Source organism: Haliotis cracherodii, unplaced genomic scaffold (assembly GCF_022045235.1).
Source record: "Haliotis cracherodii isolate W230 unplaced genomic scaffold, xgHalCrac1.p SCAF_33, whole genome shotgun sequence".
NCBI lineage: Eukaryota > Metazoa > Mollusca > Gastropoda > Lepetellida > Haliotidae > Haliotis > Haliotis cracherodii.
In genome coordinates, this window is record NW_027266290.1 from 1965496 (window position 1) to 1992500 (window position 27005).

The 27005-nt window shown below is 43.7% G+C and overlaps 1 protein-coding gene across 1 annotated transcript; it reads right to left on the reverse strand.

The window, feature by feature from the left end:
* Positions 1-5: 5 nt before the first annotated feature.
* LOC139477330 (platelet binding protein GspB-like) lies at positions 6-25179 on the reverse strand. The gene is made up of 15 exons (XM_071259882.1): positions 21770-25179; positions 21532-21695; positions 20637-21243; positions 19528-19766; positions 18531-19433; positions 17984-18181; positions 17433-17654; positions 16446-16616; positions 15132-15327; positions 13420-13561; positions 12727-12826; positions 10877-10971; positions 9933-9992; positions 9614-9799; positions 6-149 (listed from the first exon to the last, which is right to left on the reverse strand). The coding sequence occupies exons 1-15, from the start codon at positions 25177-25179 to the stop codon at positions 6-8; spliced, it is 6837 nt and encodes a 2278-aa protein (XP_071115983.1).
* Positions 25180-27005: the final 1826 nt, after the last annotated feature.

Consider the following 27005-nt stretch of genomic DNA (forward strand, 5'->3'; position numbering starts at 1 on the left):
CTGGATTATTCAATCACAGGATCACTAGATGATTCAATCACAGGATCACTAGATGATTCAATCACAGGATCACTGGATGATTCAATCACAGGATCACTGGATGATTCAATCTCTGAATCACTAGATGATTCAGTCATGTGAAAGGATCCCTTGGTGATTCAATCACAGGATCACTAGATGATTCAATCTCAGGATCACTAAATGATTCAGTCATGTGTAAGGGTCCCTTGGTGATTCAATCACAGGATCACTGGATGATTCAATCACAGGATCACTGGATGATTCGATCTCTGAATCACTAGATGATTCAGTCATGTGAAAGGATCCCTTGGTGATTCAATCACAGGATCACTAGATGATTCAATCTCAGGATCACTAAATGATTCAGTCATGTGTAAGGGTCCCTTGGTGATTCAATCACAGGATCACTGGATGATTCAATCACAGGATCACTGGATGATTCGATCTCTGAATCACTAGATGATTCAGTCATGTGAAAGGATCCCTTGGTGATTCAATCACAGGATCACTGGATGATTCAATCACAGGATCACTGGATGATTCAATCACGGGATCACTGGATGATTCAATCACGGGATCACTGGATGATTCAATCACGGGATCACTGGATGATTCAATCTCAGGATCATTGGATGAAGTCATAGAATGAAATCAGTACACCCTGAGTTCATGAGAACTAATGAGTGTCTGTCTGTCTGTCTGTCTGTCTGGGTCTGCGTGTGTGAGTGTGTGTGCTGATTGCTGTGTCAGAACACACAGATGACATTACAATGTCTGGATGCAGATACATACCTTCAGTGTCATTAAACTCAGATCTTTGCTCCGATTCCTCTGCGTCGAAGATCTCAGGACACCTCCATAGACAGTTGCCTCCAATGAACCCTGAGCAATCCTGAAGCGCCCAATAATAAAAAGGCTGCATGACGTCTTGAGCCAGTCAGGTGTTAGCTTCTATTCTTCATTTCAGAAATTCAATTCATGGCCATAAAGAATGGCGCAGAATACAAATATAACATGGATAGTTCATGGTTGCAATGGTGATCACTAACAACAGGATATATGAAATATCCACAACAATTTAGTAGTGGAGCTTTATTTATCTACATTTGGAACTGACCCGTGAAGATTTGGGTAGAGATCCTGGTCTCCAGCAACCCTTGCTTACCATAAGAGGTGACTATGCTTGCTGTTAAGAGTCGACAAACGGATCGGGTTGTCAGACTTGCAGACTTTGTTGATGTCATTGTATCCCAACTGCGTAGATTGTTGCTCATGATGTCAATCACTGGATTGTCTGGACCAGACTCGATGATATCCAGACCGCCGTCATGTAGCTCGAATATTGCTGAGTGCAGGTTAAACAACAAACAAGCATTTGGAACTCCGCAATAATACAGAAATCGGATATGCTTGCCTGAATATTTCACAAATGCCAAGAATTTAAAAGCCTCACACTGATTGGCCTATTAAAATTCATGTAATGTATTCTCCTATGGTGGTGTAAAGAGGTGTATATAAGAGTAATGATCTAATTGTAATAAGATTGAAGAACCTGTTTAGCAGCCCTGTCACAATCATGTTGACATTATTTAAGCACCTCAAGTGGATTCCAACCCATGTATGTCTAAGAGGCAACTAACAGGGTCGGGTAGTCAGGCTAACTGACTTGGTTGATGCATGTCATTGTATCCCAATTTCAAACATCATGATGTCAATTATGACCCGATTATTTATAGACCGCCGTCATATATGGCTGAAATATTGCAGAGTGCAGGTTAAACAACAAACAAAACAGGTGTTTTCATAGGGACAGCACCGGGGGGGTTCCCTGAACCAAGGGAAGTAATCCATGAAGAGCCACATACCTGAAGTTTTGTCCACGTCGAAGATGTCTTTGTTTATCTGATGGTGTGTCCAGACACTGGTTTGAGTGGAGTGTAAGAGACTGGTCATTTAATACGGGGGTGGGGGAGCTAGGGTTGGTCTTGGGGTATGTATCATATTTTGCCGAACCCCATAAAACCCACCCCTTTTATGTAACATTTTACCATGACCCACCACGCTGTAATAAATGACCAGGCCCTAATGTAAAACAGTGGTTAACTGTCTGTGATACTCTTTTAGTGTTGGCTCACTGTTTGCATTGTTTACAATCTATTGTTTTACTGAAACCATACTTCCTATGTTAATATGCTATTCAAGTTTGTTAAGGATATTCTTAGTTTTCCTGTGGCATCAGGAATGATTGCTTTTAGTTGTTGCCATACAAACAGGGACTTATTTTCATCTCTTTTTTTTAAAGCGACAAATTCGGATTTCAACAAGTTGTTGTCTTATTGTTTTAATTAGGGATGAACATCAAGAATTGTCAAAACCCCAATGTTAAAATATGAGTATTAATGTTCAAAGAATACAATAAGTAGCCTTGATGATCTGGAAACCCCTGTTATTATAATCAAGAGTATAAACTATTTCAGTATCCCCATCAAAAGTTCAGAAGCTTTCATGTATTGTTTTTTAAATTAATTTTTTTATAGAAATCTAGTTCTAGACATGAGCATCATTATTATCAATGAGACAGTTGCTGTAAAGTCGTCTAAGGCGCCATGATTTGCTGTGCAGAGTTGGGCACGCCAGAAACCTATGATTGTGGGTTCGAATCCCAGTTCGCCCCGATTATGTTTCTAGGTTTGTCAGCACCATACCAGTGCCAGTGGGTTTCACCGAAGTGGTAAACATCTGAGACCTACATCACTTCAGGCTTTCCTCCCACATTAAGCTGACTCGCTGTGATATAACTGGAATACTGTTAAAAGCAGCGTTAAACCCAACTCACTCACTCACTGTAAAAGTGTATAGAACAATGACCTTTATAATGGTGCAACACCGGTTGTAGCTACTCCCGTAGAATCAGTGTGATAATGAATGTATTAAGCACCCAACTATAGCCTACTCTTAGATAAAGTGATGATGGAACAATGTTTCTGATATGTTACCATGGTTACAGGCTTCTTTCATTACCATACTATGATACTCATTGATAGAGTACATGTACATCATTAACACTTCTCATCCAGATATTTGGAAACCATAAATTAAATTATTTTGTTGTAAATTCTGATATGTTGTATATGTTATGACCTTGTAAGGAGTAGACCCATGGGCTTATACTTTATTAAAGATTTTTTTTTCTATTTATTATTTTTGGTTAATACTATGAGAAAAAATAATCAGCATTAAAGGGGGCCTTTGTTCCATGAGAGACGGGGGGTAGCCTAGTGGTTAAAGCGGCACGCTGAAGACCCAGGTTCGATTCCTCACATGGGTACAATGTGTGAGTCCCATATCTGGTGTCCCACGTGGTGATATTGCTGGAATATTGCTGAAAGTAGCGTAAAACCATACTTACTCACTATGTTCCATGATCTGGTGTCTGTTTGGTCTAGAATTAACCAGTGAGTAGTGTCTAATTTGAAACTGTCTTGGTGATGTTAGGTTTTAATCAGCAACTGATATATTTATTTAATTTAAAAAAGTTTACAGATGATTTAATTCTGAGAGCAAAGTCATGATGAAGGAAATCATTGGATCCATGTTTTGGGGCAGAACTCTGTGGAACTCGTGGATGAAACCTGGTTTATTTAGGAAATATATAATGTCAACACAGGAGAACACTTGCACAAAGCGATCTTAGCGCTAAGATGATCGTAACTCCCATACTTTAACATAGGCTTACAATAGTCTTAGCGCTAAGATCGCTTTGTGCAAGTGGACCCTGGTCATCCGACAAACCAGATCCAGGCAAATCAGTGGAGGAAATTTTGCGAATGGATCACTGAGAATTGGTGATGACACCATGTGTTTGCAAAAGCAATGCCTTGGTGAAGGAAAGCATTGAGTTCTGGTTCATGGCTGCAACTGCATGTGGAGTAACCTTCTATGGTATTTTTAGGAAATCTTGATGAAGGAAATATTTTAATCATCAAATCATTAAATGAAAAAAATGTTTACAAAGAAAGTGGGTTTCAAATAACTTGAATGAGTGAGTGAGTATGGTTTTACGCCGCTTTTAGCAATATTCCAGCTATATCACCGCGGGGGACACCAGAAATGGGCTTCACACATTGTACCCATGTTGGGAATCGAACCCGGGTCTTCGGCGTGACGAGCAAACGCTTTAACCACTAGGCTACCCGACCGCCACAACTTGAATGAAATTTGCTTGGACTGCCAGGGGGTCCAAGCTTACTCTCCTCATGTATGATCTGTTCAGTCAAGGTTTTAAGGAAAGGGAGCAGGGCATTCGTAGCTGTTAGATGATCATATATAATACTGACTTTGGAATCTCATCTTATCTCAAATATTTATCCAATATGCCTGTAATATGAGTTGATGGGGATAAAATTATTTTTTTCAAATGTGGATTGTACGTTCACTGTTCATCAAATGACTTGTTTCGCATTTTTTAATTTATGTGAATTATATGCAATATGTGCCTTCAGATAAAACCATACAAAGGCATTTTACAGAACACATATATTTTTATTGATTGTCCATAAGATTTCCAGTAGTCGCATTATTTGGAGTATTGACTGTCAATGACAAGGATGTAGAAACACATGTCTACATATACTGCCAAAATCATGCCTTGTACAGAAATGTCAAAACCAATCAAAATGTCAATAAACTTGTACATTACTGACACCTGTGTGGTTCATATTTATGAAGGTAACAGCTGCTGAGGGTAAAGCATTGTTGAAGACGGAACTAGTCGTGGAGGAACCCTGTGCGGTTTCGGAAAGCAACCTCTTCATGAAGGAAAGCATTGGATCCTTGTTTAGGTGCGGAACCTTGTATATAGTAACCATGAGATTTATTTAGGAAAGCCATATCTTTGTGAAGGAAAACATCGGATCCGTTTAGGTAGGGAACTACGCTTGGAGGAACTATGTGGTTTAGAAAAGCAACGTCTTTAAGGAAAGCATTGGATCCTTGTTTAGGTGTGGAACTTAGTATAGAGTAACCATGCAATTTATATAAGAAAGCAATATCTTAGTGAATTAAAGCAGTGGATCCTTGTTTATGTAGGGGACTATGTACAGAGTAATCATGCGATTTATTTGGGAAAGCAATTTCTTAGTGAAGAAAAAGCATTGGATCCTTGTTTATGAGCGGAACTACCCGTGGAGGAATTATGTGTGGTACATTTCCAAAAGCAACGTTTAGTGAAGGAAAGCATTGGATATCTGTTTAGGTGCGGAAGCTTGTATATAGTAACCATGAGATTTATTTAGGAAAGCCATATCTTTGTGAAGGAAAACATCGGATCCGTTTAGGTAGGGAACTACGCGTGGGGGAACCATGTGGTTTAGAAAAGCAACGTCTTTAAGGAAAGCATTGGGTCCCTGTTTAGTGGTGGAACTACTCGCGGGGCAATCCTGTGTGGTATGTTTAGAACCGTGTTTGGTGGGGAACAGCATGAATGGGAAACGTGTGTATTTAGGAAAACAACAGCAGCTAGACGTTTGTTGTATTATTCCAGCTACGTTCAAGTAACACACGTATTGGCTTGGTGAAGAAACGTTCACAAAGTCCCTTTGTAGACGAATACTTTTACGTCGCCTTTGTTTTGATCATTATCATGGAAGGACGTTTGACACTGGCATGACACCAGACAATCTTTATCCTGCCACCGGACAGTGAGATGTCATATGTCACACCTTGATGTCACGGATGTTGTCTGGACGCTGTAAGTTGAAACAAAATGTCAACTAAACATTCGTTATTTCAAGGCGACAAATGTCGACAGCCGCCCTTGTCTTGACAGCACATCCTGTGTCTATAAGTGTCTAGACAGTGTAATTTGGCCAGACATAATTACACACGCTGATACCATTGACAGATGGAATCTAGTTAATACAAAAGAAGCTTTTTCAGACTCTTTTGGCAGAGGCGTGATGTCTCGTGTCACGTGCCATGACGTCACCATTGGCATTTCACAATTGGCTAGCTGTGACACCTTTATGGCTCCGAGTATGGTCTGGTATATTTTGGGATAATTTATTTAAGCAGGGGTCACTGACGTTTTTTTGTGTTTTATTGTGTGTTTAACCACATTTCATTTCAACATTAGTGTCACGGTGTTACGGTAGTGGGATTGTTGCTGATTACATATAAGTCAGTATACAATGTATTCTCTTCTATACATATGATTGGCCATTACTTGGTGTCACGTGTTCTGTCACTGGCCTTGTTCGCACTTTTCAACATGCCGTTGGTCATGTTTGTTGGACGTCAGAATCTACTTTGACAAAATGACGTTTTCAAAAACACCTTTTTATATATATGGACAAAACATCATGTGCATATTTATGACAGTGTGTATTTGTTTCGGGAGTGCAAGGGTTAACCTTAAAGACGCATATTCCCTTTTTGTAATGTCCGCTTTAACGAGCTTGGTTACATAAATGTCGGATGAATGTACCTGTCCAACATGTATTAGCGATGTGTTTACCTGATGCGTAGAACGTCATGAGGTCAGAAGATTATTGTGAGTGAGTATGGTTTTACGCCGCTTTTAGCAATATTCCAGCAATATCACGGCGGGGGACACCAGAAAAGGGCTTCATACGTTGTACCCATATCGGGAATCGAACCCGGGACTTCAGCGTGACGAGCGAACGCTTTAACCACTAGGCTACCCGACCGCCCCACTACCGTAAAGAGATGGGCAGTCATAGAGTTTAAGCATAGCAGGGAGAGTCTTGAAGACAACCTCCATCCTCGAAAGGGGGCACGGGTGGCCCAGTCGTCTAAGGCGCCGCGATTCGCTGTGCAGAGTTGCGTCCCTTGGGCACGGCAGAAACCTATGATCGCCACAATTATGTTTCTAAGTTTGTCAGCACCATACCCGTGCTCGTGGGTTTCACCGAAGTGGTAAACGTCTGAGACCTGCATCACTTGGGGCTTTCCTCCCACATTAAGCTGACACGCCGCGATATAACTGGAATACTGTTAAAAGCGGCGTAAAACCTAATTCACTCACTCACCCACTCCATCCTCGAAGGCCTCAATCATGTCGAAGGACGCTTCATAGATTGTAACCATATGGGTAATCGGGCAAGGGTCTTCCGCGTGACGAGCGAACGCTTTATTCACTAGGCTACCCCACCGCGCCACAGGTTTATAAGGTTATTGCTTAAACATAGAGGGTATGCCGGTTTACTATCTGGCCTACGTAGGCGCGTGAACTGGCTTTGTGTAAATTGTGTTTTATAACATGGCTTTCCTCCGTTATCATACAGGACAGAAATACGAATTTTACGAGGCATTTTTTAATTGGTCGCTCCCAGATATGACACAGAGATATGACTGCAATTACCCGTGAAGATCCGGGGTAGACTAGGTCTTCAGCAACCAATGCTTGGCGACTCGTCTTGCCGTAAGAGGTGACTAACGGGATCGGATGGTCAGGCTCGCTGACTTGGTTGATGCATGTCATCGCACACCCATGTCTAAGTGTATTTCAGATATGACATCGGCCCTTTCCATTTGCAGTTAACTACGGTTATAACGAACTCGAAGGGAACACTAATTTTAGTTCGTAATAACTGTAGTTCGTTATAGTCATATATACAACATATATACAAAAAATGGTCGGGACTAAAATATTAGTTTTATCGGTCTGTTCGTTATAAACGTGTTCGTTATAAACGTAGTTTACTGTACCAAATCACATTAACAGAATGTTGTTCGCGACTTTTATAGCTGAATTGGGTTAATATAAACCAAACGACTCAAGAAAGCATTTTAAGTTCGCTAAGACGCTTGTTCATCGACGCCCTGTTTGAAACAGTTGCTATTGTATTATATGTGGTTATATACTACTCAGAAGAAGTTAAGGACCACCCGATTCTTTCATATTACTACCGTTAATATGTCGTGTCATGTCATTACAGATTAACTATAGTAATATGAAAGAGTCGGGGGGTCTTTAATTTCTTTTGAGTAGTATATTTTGGTGATGTTTTATATCAAGACGTTACATGATTAAAACTATCTTTACCAATGAAGGTGGAAGTAATTTTGATACCAAAATGTCAATCGAGTATCAACCGAGTATCAACCGAGTATCAATCGAGTATCAACTACTCTCATTAAAATCAGCTCTTAGTTCTCGCTCATATATTAGTGGCGAGAACTAAGATCTGACTTTAATGAGATCGACTACAGTAAACTACGGTTATAACGAACTCAGTACATATACAGCATGACTACAGCAAGTAGTCGGGGCCAAAAAGTAAGTTCGTTATATCCGTCAGTTCGTTATAAGCGTGTTCCTTATAACCGTAGTTTACTGTACTTCACTGACCAGGAATGAAGATCATAGACCAAAGAAAGTTTCCATGATATTGAAAATGTTTTGTCGCTTTTATTTGATATCAAATGTTGGATAATATATGCCCACTAATAGCTATTTTTTAACACGGTTTTTGAGCTAGTGTGATGTTTCACGATGTCTGCACAGACTTGTTCCTGTGGAATTCTGTTTTTGTGTAATGAGCTGTGTATGGAAGTTTAGAACTGCCCGTCACATAAAGTCAAATTGAATTTTTATATCATTTTTAATATTTGTATTGTTTATTTCTAGTTTATGTGAGTGAGTAAGGTTTTACGCCGCTTTTAGCAATATTCCAGCAATATCACCGCGGGGGACACCAGAAATGGGCTTCACACTCTGTACCCATGTCGGGAATCGAACCCGGGTCTTCGGCGTGACGAGCGAACGCTTTAACCACTAGGCTACCCGACCGCCCCTACTTGTTTATGTAAATTGTGTGAGTGGCGGGTACTATCAGTAGGGCAGGACATGCTTACCCTCTTCGCGAACGCTTGCTGTCATTACTGATTTTCAGTGATCCATTTATATTATTCTCACCCCTATTTTGCCTTTTACGCCCAATGGAATTTGTTTCGGCGCATAATCGAGACTGGTTATTCTCTGGCTTCTTTATGCTCAGACAAGGCCTGGTAGACATTCATGAAGTGCACAAGGGCCACTCCCGCATGAGTGCACGCTTATATGAGTGCAGGAAGGTTTTCCATTTTAATCCGTAAATCATTTTGGGAAATGGGTAGATACCAGTATGCAGTTATGTCGATTGTGTGCGATTATGTTAAATTGCTTTATCAAGTTATAAAGAAAACGATGTCTCTTAATTTATCATTTTTGGTCCAGGTTACCCCAAACTTAGCATGTATGTAGTTATAGTGAACCAAAAACGTAGGATCATTAATATTTTTGGGGATATTTTTATGAAATTGTGTGCTCAGTTTTCACTACCCCAAAATATCCCCCAAAATATGCATGATCCCTAACCTTTTTTGTTCAGTATAAACAACCCTTCTCCCGACAAGCGACAAAAAACTGTCCACTAGAATTAGGCTACATTTTTAGAGTAAATTCTGGAGAAACTTGATCAAAGCACGAAAAGCACAAGAAGGGAAAACTACCCCTTCAATGAATCTACAGCAGACATGTTTTCATAAAAATTTAATAGTAAAAACACGTTTGGAGACAAGTATAACAAACATGGCGACCGGAAGTCGTCTGCAACTGGCAGCTGGCCAGCTTGATCAACAACTGGTTAGAGGAAATCATATTTTCATTTATTTCTACCATCACAAACCAGAACGTCCATAACACAACGAAGACCTTCAACGTCACAATCACACCCGTGCAGTCTAAGATAGTCTTTGATGTCCTGATGTTGCCGAACTGAGAGTGCACACAATGGAATCACAAAATGGTGAACTTTGGGACGACGTGATGTGGCGGTACCACGCTCTTTCCATCGTGACCCATTATCAGCTGATGATTGGATGATAATAAATTAATGAAAGATGCTCACGATCTGATTCTGGGAGTCGGGTGTTGTAGAGTCTGAGGGTGCACACTCGAATATCTCAACCTGAAAGAGCATTAAAAAGGAATTATTTTAATATCCCGTTCACATGCGCCTCTATATATGAGTGTATATGTGCATACGCATGAGTATACTTGTCATGTGAACGCGTTTACTCACGTGTGTATATTTACACCAGGAGCAAATTTGCATCATGTCTGGAGCAGGTGCAAATGTAAATGTAAATTTGCACTGTGTGTATGTGTTGCAATGTGAACGTTCATGTCAACGTAAGAGGATGATCTAATTAATATGTGTTCTTTTGCCAACAAAAAACAAATTGTCAACAGTTGCCAACTTTATTTTCTTTACTTTTGCGTATATACAGAGTTGAGCGGACGGTGTTTTCTTTTGGTTTCAAGGAGTGAAAACTTTGTGTACAAATTAAATCAAACACATGTTGCCTCTCGCGAAAATATCTCTTCTCATTCAACTTTGATTTGAAAACAACCTGTTTTGTGTTGAAAGTCGTGAACAGACTGACGAATATGTGCGCCTTACACAATTTACATACTTTATTTACACACCTAAGATGCTTTTCACGTGAACGCGTCGTAAATTTACATGTACACACGTATGTATAGTTACACATGTGTAAAATTACTTACGCCAGTAAATGTTGTGCACGTGAACGGGGTAAAGTCTAGTTTTGTTCGTAATACGCAACTTGTGTAAAGTGAGGACACTCTGTGTTATTGGGGTAACCATTAACAGAATTATCACATTTCAGTTAAGTTAAGTTCAGGTAGTGTTTGAACGACTTGAAAATATGCCCAAGAAAATCAAAAGGTCGGTCCCTAAAGGTCTGGAAATTCACCACAGCTGACATGTTTTATACCCAGTCGCTGTTATTGCAATATAAATACACGTGAAAAGACATGTTGACTTACGTCATCAAGATCGCCATCGAATCCTTCCATATGCCTGGAGCCATCAAGACAGAGTCCAATGGTTAGGCAGGACGATGTTGCAGCAAGACCCTCTCCTGTACCATAGATAGGCAGATATTATTTACAAGGAGCAGTTCTGACTTATGATCAATCTATAGGTCGTTTGATTATGTAAATAGCATTCATAGTTGTGGGAATTTGGTGGTTCCGAGGTTAGTATTGATAGTGTTTGGGAGACCATCAGAGAGTGAGAGAGTGAGTTGTGCTTTACGCCTTATTGAACACTCTGTCAGTTGATTTGGGAGGAAAATTCGAAGTAATGAGAGGATGAATGCCTTAGACGTTTACTACTACGGTGAAACCCACAAGCACGAATACGGTGCTGACAAACCTAGAAACATGATCAGATGAATCTGGGATTCGAACCTCTAATCATAGCTCCTGGCATCCTTAAGGTACGTAACTCTGCACAACGACTTGCGTCCCCTTTAATTTTGTTTGTGTTTGTATGTTTGTGTTTGTTTGTTTGTTGTTTGTGTTTGTATGTTTGTGTTTGTATGTTTGTGTTTGTATGTTTGTGTTTGTATGTTTGTGTTTGTATATTTGTGTTTGTTGTTCGTGTTTGTATGTTTGAGTTTGTTGTTTGTGTTTGTATGTTTGAGTTTGTTGTTTGTGTTTGTTTGTTTGTTGTTTGTGTTTGTATGTTCGTGTTTGTATGTTTGTGTTTGTATGTTTGTGTTTGTATGTTCGTGTTTGTATGTTTGTATGTTTGTGTTTGTTTGTTTGTTGTTTGTGTTTGTATGTTTGTGTTTGTATGTTTGTGTTTGTATGTTCGTGTTTGTATGTTTGTATGTTTGTGTTTGTTTGTTTGTATGTTTGTGTTTGTATGTTTGTGTTTGTATGTTCGTGTTTGTATGTTTGAGTTTGTTGTTTGTGTTTGTATGTTTGAGTTTGTTGTTTGTGTTTGTTTGTTTGTTGTTTGTGTTTGTATGTTCGTGTTTGTATGTTTGTGTTTGTATGTTTGTGTTTGTATGTTCGTGTTTGTATGTTTGTATGTTTGTGTTTGTTTGTTTGTTGTTTGTGTTTGTATGTTTGTGTTTGTATGTTTGTGTTTGTATGTTTGTGTTTGTATGTTTGTGTTTGTTGTTCGTGTTTGTATGTTTGAGTTTGTTGTTTGTGTTTGTATGTTTGAGTTTGGTGTTTGTGTTTGTTGTTTGTGTTTGTATGTTTGTGTTTGTTGTTCGTGTTTGTATGTTTGAGTTTGTTGTTTGTGTTTGTATGTTTGAGTTTGTTGTTTGTGTTTGTTGTTCGTGTTTGTATGTTTGTGTTTGTTGTTCGTGTTTGTATGTTTGTGTTTGTTGTTCGTGTTTGTATGTTTGTGTTTGTTGTTCGTGTTTGTATGTTTGTGTTTGTTGTTCGTGTTTGTATGTTTGAGTTTGTTGTTTGTGTTTGTTGTTTGTGTTTGTTGTTTGTGTGTTTGTATGTTTGTTTGTATTTTTGTGTTTGTTGTTTGTGTGTTTGTATGTTTGTGTTTGTATGTTTGTGTTTGTATGTTTGTGTTTGTATGTTTGTGTTTGTATGTTTGTGTTTGTTGTTCGTGTTTGTATGTTTGAGTTTGTTGTTTGTGTTTGTTGTTTGTGTTTGTTGTTTGTGTGTTTGTATGTTTGTTTGTATTTTTGTGTTTGTTGTTTGTGTGTTTGTATGTTTGTGTTTGTATGTTTGTGTTTGTATGTTTGTGTTTTTTGTTTAACGCCGCACTCAACAATATTCCATCTGTAGGACGGCGGCTTGCAAATCAACTGGATCAGACAATCCAGTGATTCATATTGTGAGCAACATCTACTACTCACCTGAAGGTACGCCTTCAATCTGGACGTCGTCGTTACAGATCAGTTCAAACATCCCGCGGGTAGCATCGAAAATATATTTCACATTGTTCCATTTTCCTATCTAAATATACAAAAATCATCAAAATATTTTTAAAGCATTACATGTCTTAAATATCTACATTAATTAAAGACAGAGGTGACGTTGTAGAAGACAAGCTTAGCACTACGACTGACGTAAGTCTGTGTTAATGTATGTGAGTTACGATCACCTTAGCGCTAAGATGGCTTTATGCAATGGCACTCTGTCTTTTAACTTTATTCAAGGATCCTAACTTTGGTTAAATCTCAGATATTGTATTTATTTTCAACATTATGATACAAAACGTTCTAGTTTGATAAAATATTGCTGTTATGGGGGGTTGCGGATGGAATGTTGAAGGAAACCTTCTCTGGATCGTCGGTTCTTCAACAGTTATATAACCAAACAACAAAAATATTACAATTTTGGTGTGGTTCTGACTGATCTAATTGGTGTCAATTGAGGATTTGCATCCAAATCATCTGTGAATCATATACAGGTGATTGAAGTGTTTATAAAAAAATATCAATAATGTAATGGAAACTGACAATATTACTTATACACATGCACATACTAATACCTGTGACTAACATAATGAAAATGTAGTATAGGATCTAAGAAAGGATGGGACCCACCTTATATGGTAGTTTTATTTCCACACTGTTTGCACGTGCGTACAGCGTCTTGCCGACGATGTACAGTTGCACCGAGGGGCGGTTACAGTTGCTGATGATGGACTGAGGCTTGTTAGGAACATAGTTGATGCGGAAGTTAAGCCTGGGATGAGGAATGTTAACGTGACATTAAGATGGCCTGAAGAGGACACTAAGATGACGTCAACGCCCACTCAGCAATATTCCAGCTATATGACAGCGGTCTGTAAATAATCGAGGCTGGACCAGAAGATCTAGTGATTAACATCATGATCATCGATCCACACAATAAGAGGGTATTAAGATGGTGTCAAGATGACATCAATATGGCCTCAAGAGACATCAATATATCAAATTGGAGTCAAGATGACATCAACGTGGCATCAAGGGCACATCCATATATCAAGATGGTGTCAAGATGCCATCAATATGGCATCAAGGGCACATCCATATATCAAGATGGTGTCAAGATGCCATCAATATGGCATCAAGGGCACATCCATTTATCAAGATGGTGTCAAGATGCCATCAATATGACATCAAGGACACATCCATATATCAAGATGGTGTCAAGATGACATAAATATGGCATCAAGGGCACATCAGTATATCAAGATGGTGTCAAGATAACATCAATATGGCGTCAAAAGGACATCAGTATATCAAATTGGGGTCAAGATGACATCAACATGGCATCAAAGGCACATCCATATATCAAGATGTGTCAAGATGACATCAATATGACATCAAGGGCACATCCATATATCAAGATGGTGTCAAGGTGACATCAATATGACGTCAAAAAGGACATCAGTTGGGGTCAAGATGACATCAACGTGACATCAAGGGCACATCAGTATATCAAGATGGTGTCAAGATGCCATCAATATGGCGTCAAAAGGACATCAGTATATCAAATTGGGGTCAAGATGACATCAACATGGCATCAAAGGCACCTCCATATATCAAGATGTGTCAAGATGACATCAACGTGAGATCAGGGGCACATCAGTATATCACGATGGTGACAAGATGACATTAACGTGACATCAAGGGCACATCAGTATATCAAGATTGTGTCAAGATGACATCAATATGGCGTCAAAAGGACATCAGTATATCAAATTGGGGTCAAGATGACATAAACGTGACATCAGGGGCACATTCATATATCAAGGTGTCAAGATGACATCAACATGGAATCAAGAGGATATCAAGATGTGCCAAATGACATCAAGAGGAAATCAATATTATATCAAGATGGCATCAATGATAGAGGATATCAATATACTAAGAAAAGCATCAAGAATATCAAGACGAGATCAATCTATCAAGATGTATCAAGAAGTGCCGAGATGGCACCAAGAGGATGTGAGTATGTCAAGATTTGTCAAGATGGTAACAAAAAGAGCATCGTGAGGATATCAGTTTGTCAAGATTTGTCAATATTGCATCAAAATGGCATCAAAAATTAGCACCAACAGAATATCAATATATCAAGGGGTGTCAATATTGCATTAAGGTAACATCATTATAAATATGTGATACCCATGTGTGAAGCCCATTTTTTAAGTCCACCGCCGTGATATTGCTTTAATGTTGCGTAAAGCGGCGTTAAGCCCAACTCACACACAAAAAAAGATAAGTCACAATGTCAAGACCCAACACCTATGTTTGTAGGTGATATGACTTACGCCAAGCCAAACTTCTTCCCTAGAGACCTGTTGCTGAAAGACCAGAACTTGATGAAGCTGCCCTTGCCAAACCGGGCACACATACGACCCTTCTTACGGACGATCTTCACCTCCCGCTGAGCGAATGCGGCCCCAGAGTGCATGACATCCTCCACTTTACCCATGTCGAAATTAAACCGCAGAGAAGGAAGGCAAGCTGAAAACAAACCAGCAATCGAAACCAGTGAGTGATAGAGTGAGTGAGTATGGTTTTACGCAGCCTTTTGTTATATTCCAGCAACATCACGGCTGGGGCAACCATACATAGGCTTCATTCATTGTATCCATATGGGGAATCGAACCCGGGTCTCCGAAGTGAAGGGCGAACGCTTTAACCTTATGCCACCCCACGGCCCCTGAAACCGATTATGCCCTAAGTCAGTAAATATAGTCTAATGTGGTCTGACCGCCTCCGTGGTCTAGTGGTAGGGTGTCCGCCCGGAGAGCGGAAGGTCAGGGTTCGATCCCCGGCCGCGTCATACCAAAAGACGTTAAAATATGTTACTTGTTGTTTCCCTGTCTTTAAGGGACTAAAACAGGACTGGTCGGCTCGGGGTCAGTGTACTGTGTGTGAGTGGGGTATTCATGTTAAACTGCGGAATGGTATCTCAGTATGCTAGGGGTGTGGGGTTGGGGTTGGGGGGTCTGGTAGCCTAATGGTTAAAACGTTCGCTCGTCAGGCCGAAGACCCGGGTTCGATTCCCAAAATGGGTACATTGTGTGAAGCCCATTTCTGGTGTTCCCCGCAGTGATATTGATATTACAGTATATGTTGATTAGATTCTGAAGTCTGAGATCCCAGATTTAGCCGGGGATATAACTCAGGTGAAGTGAGAGAACACCTTTCTTTAACTTCAAGTTTCTTTAACTTCTCTTGGGTAGATTACATTTATGTACTATGCCATCAACTTGTTTTGGGGGCAGTTTGTAGGTTAATTACCGCGTTTATATGTATATGAAGCAGTATGGGTAACGGATGTCAATTTGGGATCCGGGACAATTACCAGAGAAGACATGCAATTGACCTTCAAACATTTCAGACAAATGCTTTTCATTTATTCAAGTTAATAATTATATTATAGCAATGATGTTGCTATGTCACAATAAATAAAAAGGTTAAGGGCCCATTTGCACAAAGCAATCTTAGCGCTAAGATGATCGTAACTCCGATACTTTAACATAGGCTTACAATAGTCTTAGCGCTAAGATCGCTTTGTGCAAGTGGGCGCAGGGTTGTAATCCTTACAAAAGACAGGAAGTCATACGAATACATACGGTTGACAAGGTCGGGACCGGCCAGCATTGCCGAGGTCACGCAGTGGCACTTCTTGGGGCTGTAGATGGTCCCGGGGGGACAGGGCATCACCTGAAGGGCATAGGTGTTCTGGCTGTCGGTCACCTGATAGTAGGCCATGCGGTCAAACGGCACGGCCACCTTCCAGCATCCTGAAATGTTCAGACCAGACCAGACAATCCAGTGATTGACATCATGAGAATCGATCTACGCAATTGGCAATATGATGACAAGTGCGATTCAGCGCTCCTGTCCACCCAAACCCGTTAGTCGACTATCATGACAAACATTGGCATCTGAGACCATTTCTATCCCGAATCTTCACCGGTTTGGTTTAACGCACCTTTGAGTGAGTGAGTGAGTGAGTTGGGTTTAACGCCGCTTTTAACATTATTCCAGTTATATCATGGCGTGTCAGCTTAATGTGGGAGGAAAGCCCCAAGTGATGCAGGTCTAAGACGTTTACCACACGAGTATGGTGCTGACAAACCTAGAAACATAATCGTGGCGAACCGGAATTCGAACCCACTATCATAGGTTTCTGGCGTGCCCAAGGGACGCAACTCTGCACAGCGAATCGCGGCGCCTTAGACGACTGGGCCATCCGTGCCCCCAACACACGTGTTTCACTTATATTACGGTGAGTCAGCTTATTGAGAAAGGAAAGCTGATGCAAGTTGACCACTCTGGTGAAAACCGCAAGAACAGAATTCATCGGATCATCGGATTCTGGCACGACTAAGGGAAGCAACTCTGCACGTTAAAAGCTACGCCTTGGACAACTGGGCCATCTTGCCCTATATGGTAAATAACTAAGAAAAGGCACATATATGGATGTCTCCCGGACATGTATTTCAGAAATAAACCCAATGATTAAACTGCCAAATGATTAATATTTCAGTTTCACACATACGTCATTCCCCCGTCCATAAATTAAGCCTTAGCTGGTGTTTGATTTTTTTACATACCGCTAGAGGATGCAAGATCGGACGGAACCCCACACTGTTCCGTGCACTTTTTATCTGGAACACAGTAGCCGCGCTTGCTGTTGAACCTGTGGTTGGCGGGACAACACATGGGTTTGGCGTAGATGTAGGGGCTGCTGGTGTCCCGAGTACACTCATAGAAGCCGCCGCACGTGTCCTGTCGATCATACACCACGCCTGTCTTCCCGTTTATACGACAGGGATCTGAAACATGTATTGTGAACAATTGTTAATCCCTAAACTTTGCCTTCCGGGCGATGACTGTTGGGGGCATATGGGATTTTAAGGGACATTAATTCGGACGATGTCACTGAAAGATTACACCTAGCCCAGCAAAAAACTGGAAAATTCGTTTTCACCAATTTTGCATGTTAGGAATTGTAATGTAAAACAGCTATTCGTATATTGTTCTATTAACATTTATTTCAAAACTGTTTTACTATCCGTCAACATGTAACTACTGATCAATGAAAAGCACCGCCACCAGAAATGACCGGAAGTAGTGTCGCCCAACCGGAAGTAGTGTCACTTACCAATGCTGCAGGGAACAGAAGATGGAGCCATGCATCTCATGTAATCTTGAAGCCAAAACAGGCCATACGGACACATTCTGTTGGCGACATAGAACTCGCCCTTCTCGCTCATGTGGAACTCCAGGAATTGATTACAGAAGCGAGGGTTGATGCCGTACCACGTATTCCGGTCAAAACTCCCCGTCGTGAACGACATACCTGAAGCGAAACAGGGGCTCCTATCAATGGACGATTTCGACGTGTTTAAATGGTGTCAGCAATGATGTAGGTGAAATCATCAACACACGTATCCTTCAAATGAATTTGTATCAATTTACTTTTCTCGATTCGCATGGAGAACACGATATTTAATTTCTTTTCCTAAGTCTCTTTGCAGTCATGCGATGACACTACAATTTTTTTTTATCAAATATATTGTTACTTTATATACTTTATATATCGTTGAAGCTTGTTGAAGCTTGTTGAAGCTAATTGAGGCTTGTTGAAGCTTGATTCTGTCCCAATAAATTACGCCACACACGGCACACGGAGTCAGTGATATACTTACGTAGTTCATCCAGTGTCAGATAGTCGGGAACATCATGTCTCTTCACGGGCATAGATGCGCCTGTTGTGTTACTGCTTGATTGGGACTGAGCAGCTGCTTGTGCTTGGGCCTGCGTTTTTGCCTCAGCTTCTGCTTTTGCCTTAGCTTCTGCTTTTGCCTTAGCTTGTGCTGCTGCCTGTGCTTCCGCTTGTGCCTGCGCCTGTGCAGCCGCGCTCGCTTGCGCTTGTGCCTGTGCCTGTGCCTGCGCAGCCGCGCTCGCTTGCGCTTGAGCCTGTGCCTGTGCCTGTGCAGCTGCGCTCGCTTGAGCCTGTGCCTGTGCAGCTGCGCTGGCTTGAGCCTGTGCCTGTGCCTGTGCAGCTGCGCTCGCTTGAGCCTGTGCCTGTGCCTGAGCAGCTGCGCTCGCTTGCGCTTGTGCCTGCGCCTGTGCAGCTGTTTTAGCTTCTGCTTCTGCTGTTGCTTTAGCTTCTGCTTTAGCCTGTACCTGTGCAGCTGCCTTTGCGTCTACTTTTACCATCGATACTGCTTGTACTTTTGCTTCCGCCTTAGCCAGTGCATCTGTAGCTTTTTGAACTTGTGCTGCTATTTGCGATTTAGCTTCAGCTTCTGCTCGGGCTTGAGCTTCTGCAGTTACCCGAGCCTGTGCTAGTGATTGTGCCTGTGCAATAGTCTCTGCTTGGATTATGCCTGTGGTAGCATCTAAGGCAGCAGCAAAGGCGGTGGCTTCTGCTGTTGCGTGTGCCTGTGTTTGTGTTAATACATGGACCAACGTATCTGCAGCTGCTTTGGCAAAAGCAAACTCATCCTCCTCATCTTTTGACTTAGCTGCTGCCTGTGCCTGAGCCAGTGAATTCGCCCTTGCGACAGTCTTAGTTAGAGTTCTGGTATAGTCCTGGGCCTCGGCATCTGCGGCAGCCAATACTTGCGAAAATGCCCTGATATTTGATTCTGCTTGTTCCTTGAGTTTCTTCAAAGCTTTAAGATCTCTTTCGGCACGCGCTTGTGCTTGAGCTTGGGCTTCTGCTTGTGCTTGAGCCTGTGCCTGAGCTTGTGCTTGTGCTTGAGCCTGTGCCTGAGCTTCCGCTTCTGCTTGAGCCTGAGCTTGTGCTTGAGCTTGAGCCTGAGCCTGAGCTTGTGCCTGAGCCTGTGCTTGTGCCTGTGCCTGAGCCTGAGCTTCCGCTTCTGCTTGAGCCTGAGCTTGTGCCTGAGCTTGTGCCTGAGCTTGTGCCTGAGCCTGAGCTTGAGACTGAGCCTGAGACTGAGCTTGTGCCTCTGCCTCTGCTTGAGCTTGTGCCTGAGCTTGAGCTTGAGCCTGAGCCTGTGCTTGCGCCTGAGCCTGTGCTTGAGCTTGTGCCTGAGCTTGAGCCTGTGCTTGCGCCTGAGCCTCTGCTTCAGCTTGTGCCTGAGCTTGAGCTTGTGCTTGAGCTTGTGCCTGAGCTTGTGCTTGTGCCTGAGCTTTTGCCTCGGCCTCTGCTTGGGCTTGTGCCTGAGCTTGTGCCTGAGCTTGTGCCTGAGCTTGCGCCTGAGCTTGTGCTTGTGCCTGAGCTTGTGCTTGTGCCTGAGCTTGTGCCTGTGCCTCGGCCTCTGCTTGAGCTTGAGCTTGTGCCTGAGCTTGTGCTTGTGCTTGTGCCTCTGCTTGAGCTTGTGCTTGTGCCTGAGCTTGTGCTTGTGCCAGAGCTTGTGCTTGTGCCTGAGCGTGTGCTTGAGCCTGAGCTTGTGCTTGTGCCTGAGCTTGTGCTTGTGCTTGTGCTTGTGCCTGAGCTTGAGCCTCGGCCTCTGCTTGAGCTTGAGCTTGAGCTTGTGCCTGAGCTTGTGCTTGTGCTTGAGCTTGAGCTTGTGCCTGAGCTTGTGCTTGTGCCTGAGCTTGTGCTTGTGCCTGAGCTTGTGCTTGAGCCTGAGCTTGTGCTTGAGCCTGAGCTTGTGCTTGTGCCTGAGCTTGTGCTTGAGCCTGAGCTTGTGCCTGAGCTTGTGCTTGAGCCTGAGCTTGTGCTTGTGCCTGAGCTTGTGCTTGTGCCTGAGCTTGTGCTTGTGCCTGTGCTTGTGCTTGAGCCTGAGCTTGTGCTTGAGCTTGTGCTTGTGCCTGAGCCTGTGCCTCGGCATCTGCTTGACCTTGAGCCTGGGTTTGAGCTTGTGCTTGAGCCTGAGCCTGAGCTTGTGCCTCGGCCTCTGTTTGAGCTTGAGCTTGTGCTTGTGCTTGTGCCTGAGCTTGTGCTTGTGCTTGTGCTTGTGCCTGAGCTTGTGCCCCTGCTTCTGCTTGTGCTTGAGCCTGAGCTTGTGCTTGAGCCTGAGCCTGAGCTTGAGCTTGTGCTTGTGCTTGTGCCTGAGCTTGTGCTTGTGCTTGTGCTTGTGCCTGAGCTTGTGCCCCTGCTTCTGCTTGTGCTTGAGCCTGAGCTTGTGCTTGAGCCTGAGCCTGAGCCTGAGCTTGAGCTTGTGCCTCGGCCCCTGTTTGTGCTTGTGCTTGAGCTTGTGCCTGTGCCTGTGCCTGAGCTTGTGCTTGTGCTTGTGCCTGTGCTTGTGCTTGTGCTTGTGCTTGAGCTTGTGTCTGAGCTTGTGCTTGTGCTTGTGCCTGTGCCTGAGCTTGTGCTTGTGCCTGGGCCCCTGTTTGTGCTTGTGCTTGAGCTTGTGCCTGTGCTTGTGCCTGTGCCTGAGCTTGTGCTTGTGTCTCGGCCCCTGTTTGTGCTTGTGCCTGAGCTTGTGCTTGTGCTTGAGCTTGTGCCTGTGCTTGTGATTGTGCTTGTGCTTGTGCCTGAGCTTGTGCTTGTGCTTGTGTTTCAGCTTGAGCTTGTGCCTGAGCTTGTGCTTGTGCCTGAGCTTGTGTCTGAACCTGTGCTTGCGTCCCTGTTTGTGCTTGACCTTGTGCCTGAGCTTGTGCCTGAGCTTGTGCCTGAGCCTGAGCCTGTGCCTCGGCCTCTGCTTGAATTTGTGCTTGTGCTTGTGCTTGAGCTTGAGCTTGTGCTAGAGCTTGTACCTTAGCTTGATCGTCGTCCTCTGTTTGGGTTTTAACTAGTGCTTGTGCTAGAGCTTGTGCTTGTGCTTGTGCCTGAGCTTGTGCTTGTGCCTGAGCTTGAGCTTGTGCTTGTGCCTGAGCTTGTGCCTGAGCTTGAGCTTGAGCTTGAGCTTGTGCCTGAGCTTGTGCTTGTGCCTGAGCTTGTGTTTGTGCTTCGGAACCTGCTTGTGCTTGTGCCTGAGCCTGTGACTGTGCTTGAGTTTGTGTTCCGGCCTGTGTTCCTGCCTGTCCTTGCGCTATTGCCAGCGCCTGAGCTTGAGCCTGAGCTTGTGCCTGTGCCTGTGCCTGTGCCTGTGCTTGAGCTTGAGCTTGGGCTGAAGCTGGAGCTTGTGCCTCAGCTTGTGCTTGTGCTTGCGCTTGAGCTTGTGCTTGAGCTTGTGTCTGAGCTTGTGCTTGTGCTTGTGCCTGTGCCTGAGCTTGTGCTTGTGCCTCGGCCCCTGTTTGTGCTTGTGCTTGAGCTTGTGCCTGTGCTTGTGACTGTGCACCACCTTGTGCATTCCCTGTCGCTAGTGCCCGAGCCTGTGCTTCAGCTTGGGCTTGAATGGCTGCAACAGTTTGTATGTCTGCAATAGCCTTTGCCTCAGTTTCAGCAGCGATGGCAGCGTTTGCTTCTGCATCGGCCTGTGCCTTTGCGAATGCCCGTACTTCTGCTAGAGTGTTAACTTGCAGTATCGATTGAGCTGATGCCACTGCCTCTGCTAAAGCAGTAGCCTCTGCCACTGCATATGTCTGTGCTTGACCCCAAAGTTGTACTTGAGAATCTGCTGCTGTCTTCGCCTGGGCCCATGCTTGTGCTTCCGCTGTTGAAAGTGCTCCTGATTCAGCCTGAACCAGGGCCTGCGATGTCGCTGCTGCCTGGGCTTGTGCTATGGCATGTGCTTGTACACGCGCATCTGCAGCTGAGAAGGACTGGGTAAGGACTTGGATCTGTGCTTGTGACTGGGCCATGGCTTGAGCAAGCGCCTGCTCATCTGTCAGAGCTGCATTAGAACCTAGCGGAACACCTGCTTGAGCCCCAGTGGCTGCTTGTGCATTGGCTTCTGCTTGTGCTATAGCCAACGCCTGTGCTTCAGCAGCTGCAATGGCATTAGCCATCACTTGTGCTTCAGCTGCTGCTTGAACAACTGCGTCCGCCTGTGACCCTTGACCTGCTGGTGCTTGAGCGGCTGCCTGAGCATTTGCCATCGCATTGGCCTCTGCCACTGCCTGAGCACTAGATACTGCCTGTCCACCGGCAACAGCTTGAGATCCTCCTGCAGCGGTAGTATCAGCATTCGACTGTGAAGCTGCTATTGCTTCTGCCATAGCTATTGCTTGGGCTTCTTCAGTTCCTAAAACATTGGCAACAGATTGGGAGCCAGTTAATCCCTGTGAGGATCCCATTACCTGAGACCCTTCTGCTGTGGCATCAGCGACTGCCTGTGAAGCGGCAACTGCTTGTGCCATTGCTATCGCTTGAGCTTCCTCAGCTGCTAAAAGGTTGGTCATTGACTGTGAACCACTCCCAGCCTTGGATGAACCTGTAGCTTGAGCCGTTCCTGTTGCTGCAATGTTTGTTGCTGCTTGTGAACCGCTTGATGCTCGTGCCGAACCCATCCCTTGTGCTCCTTCATCTATAACATCAGCAACTGCCTCCGAAGCTGCTATAGCTTGTGCCATAGCTATTGCTTGAGCTTCTTCTGCAGCTAAAACATTAGCAACAGATTGTGAGCCTCCTGCAGCCTGTGACGATCCAGATGCTTGAGCGCCTTCCGCTGCAGCGAAATCCGCAACTGCCTGTGAAGCCGCTATAGCTTGTGCCATAGCCATTGCTTGAGCTTCTTCTGCAGCTAAAACATTAGCAACAGATTGTGAGCCTCCTGCAGCCTGTGACGATCCAGATGCTTGAGCCCCTTCCGCCGCAATAACATTTGCCATGGCCTGTGACTCTGCTATAGCTTGTGCCACACCAACTGCGTTTCCCCCTTCTGCTGCAACAATGTTGCTTATCCCCTGTGAGCCCCCGGTAGCTTGTGCTGAGCCAAATGCTTGAGCCCCTTCCTGTGACAAGACATTCACAACTGCTTGTGAACCTCCTGTTGCTTGTGATGAACCTACTGCCGAACTTCCTCCTGGCCCAGCCCTAGATGGGGAATTGTTTCCCATACCAAACGATCCTAAAAGATTTATTTCTGATTGTGCCCCTTTCACGGGTTCCACGCTGTTTAGATTAACATTTGCCTTTATCTCCGGGTCGACCTGGGCATCTAGGAAAGCCGGCTTGTTGAAGAAATTGGTAAATCCATCGACATTAGGTTTGACATTAGCTCCTTCAGCAGCTGACTGAGCTGCCTCGGCGGCGGCAACAGCCTCAGCCATAGCAAGAGCAGCTGCTTCTAGGTTTGTGGTGCCCGCTTGGTTACTCTGCATTCCTGAACCGGTGGGTCCTGGAAGGGCCTGAATTCCACCCTGAGCCTGAGCCTGAGCTTGAGCCTGAGCCTGAGCCTGTGCTTGTGCCTGTGCTTGAGCCTGAGCTTGTGCCTGAGCCTGAGCCTGTGCTTGTGCTTGAGCCTGAGCTTGTGCCTGAGCCTGAGCCTGTGCTTGTGCTTGAGCCTGAGCTTGTGCCTGAGCCTGAGCTTGTGATTGTGCCTGTGCTTGAGCCTGAGCTTGTGCCTGAGCCTGAGCCTGTGCTTGTGCTTGAGCCTGAGCTTGTGCCTGAGCCTGAGCCTGTGCTTGTGCTTGTGCCTGAGCTTGTGCCTGAGCCTGAGCCTGTGCCTGAGCTTGTGTTTGAGCCTGAGCCTGTGCTTGTGCCTGAGCCTGTGCTTGTGCCTGTGCCTGAGCTTGTGCTTGTGCTTGTGCTTGTGTCTGAGCTTGTGCTTGAGCTTGTGCTTGTGCTTGTGCTTGAGCCTCTGCGATGGCTAGTGCCTCAGCTTGTGAACGTGGTGCAGCCCCAATTTGGGCAGCGGCACCTGGTTGTGCTTGTGCTTGAACACCAGCTTTGGCTCGTGCTTCGGCATCAGCTTGGGAAAATGCGTTTGTCTGAGGGTCAGCAAAGCCTCCACCAAATTGCACAAGTGTGTTCATTGCAGATCCAGAACTTGAACTTGTCCCACTCACGGTGCGTCCACCGACACCGCCTCCTAAAACATTCATCGACATAGGTCCACCTGAGAGAGCTGCAGCCATTTGCAAATCTGAGGATATTCCTGCTCTTTCGAGGTTTTTTCTCAATCCTTTCGCCGCCTCATTAATGGCCTCGGCTTGTCGCTCTGCATTTTCAGCCGCTGCAGCAACAGCATCAGCCCTGGATGATCCCATACCGGATGTAGCTGACAGGTCGAGGTAGTTCACCACCTCCTCAGGGTAGGGGAACAACCTTGTGGGATTTCCTCCCGAACCTCGGTTCCTATATCCTCCCCCGATTGCGTTTTGCCCCACTGCAGTGTCATAGAAGTAGGCAGTAGTTGAGCCTGTGCCGCGAGTGGGGTCACTGCCTCCCACGCCAATGCTGCCGGTGGCTGCAGGATCAACTGGTATCTTGTTAGCGAGTCCTCGTTCTTGGCAACACTTGTACGTGCAACAGTTCTTGGCGCAGCATTCGCCTGTCTGTGCGTCGGTTGTCCAGACGGAACACAGAAGAACTACGATGGCGGGAAGGAGAGGCATGGTTGTGTGTCTGCAAATATACAGTTGTATTGTGTTTAGTTAGTGAGACTTTTACAGGTATGAAGGAGTTGGAAGAACATGGAGACATTGACCTTCTTATAGATTAACCTTCTCTGTTGTTTATAGCGATGTTCAGGGATACGTCTCGATCAACTGGTGACGTGCAGGAAGTAGCCCTGAAACGTCCAACGTCCGTACACAAAATAAAGAAGTTGTTTTCCAAAGTTTAACGACTTCATTTTATAGGACTACGTTTTACTTCTCCCTCTATTGTCACTGTTACGTCATAGGTATTATGACGCCTCAAATACTACTGTTGTGCGACGCCTGGGATTACAATTTGAGTTAAAGATTCATTACACTTGAAGATCCGTTGAACGGCGAAAGATCTTTGGGGATAAAGGTGTTTTGACAAGCAAGAATAACTGATGAAATCACTAGTGTGTGTGTGTGAGAGAGAGAGAGAGAGAGAGAGAGAGAGAGAGAGAGAGAGAGAGAGAGAGAGAGAGATAAAATCATTAAATCGATATATCATTCTTGTGAAATAACATTTTTATCTCATACATAGATCTTTGCATACAAATTCAGAGGGACTATAAATATCTCCCAAGCCAACTTAACCTTTATGTCGAACAATATTCCAGAAGTTCTAGCCCTTGGCGTCGACATTTCAAACCTTTTCAGGTGCAATCGTACGAAAGCCTATGGTGCCACTTTGGTAGCATATATATATATCTTTAAATCGAAATTTTGCGTTATTTCAATTATTTGTATATTTTCCCGAAATTTCAAGTTTTTCTCGTTACATTGTTGCAAACTGATTTTCTTAACAAAACAGCCCCACCCCAGAATATCAAATGGTAGGTCCCTTAATGGTTAATGTGTATCATGCAATGAAGATAAGAAATGACAAGACATGTGACATTATCAGTTGAATATTATTTTTATACATACGTACTACATGCCTATCGTCTACGTTTGCAGTATTTTTGTTACAAAGAATTGACTTTTGCTTACAAGTTGTTTGATCAGGGTTAAAGCACACGATGTCTTTGTAAGGTTTTCAAAATATTTTATGGTAGACATGTGGAGGATCTTTTCAACTTGGATGCATCATTACCTAAACTCATGTCAGATGCAATTCCTTTTTTTCGCGGGTACCGTATGTTCTCCGTTTTTTTATTCAGTTGAACAAGTAACTGGACTTTGCAACCTGTGCCTCAGGATACGCTCACCTTTTCGCGAAGGCCTGTTACCTTTACATTCTCTTAGTGAGTGAGTGAGTATGGTTTTACGCCGCTTTTAACAATATTCCATCAATCTCACGGCGGGGGACACCAGAAATGGGCTTCATACATTGTACCCATGTTGGCAATCGAACCCGGGTCTTCGGCGTGATGAGCGAACGCTTTAACCACTAGGCTACCCGACCGCCCCATTCTCTTAGTGACACATAAACACATGCTTATGATTTAGTCAGTTCCAAATGAAATTTCCAGGTATCAAATACTCAATTTAACCCTCGAAGCTGAAACACATAACGTTGAGAGGAATTGCAGCGTAAACACCCGATGTTGTTTGGAAAGAAAAGCTGAAAGGTTTCACATACAGAAATTGTTATTTCTATCTCGTGTTTATAAAATAAAATAATATAATTGATTTATCTCGAACATAAATGAATGTATATTTAATTAGATGGATAAAAATTCAAAAGTACTTACATCGTTTCCTTTGGGTATACCATTCATTGTGTAAATAAATACAAGGAAACCGCTTCTTAACGATCTTGGAGGACAAAAAAGTCTACATAGTATTCTTTTTGGCGA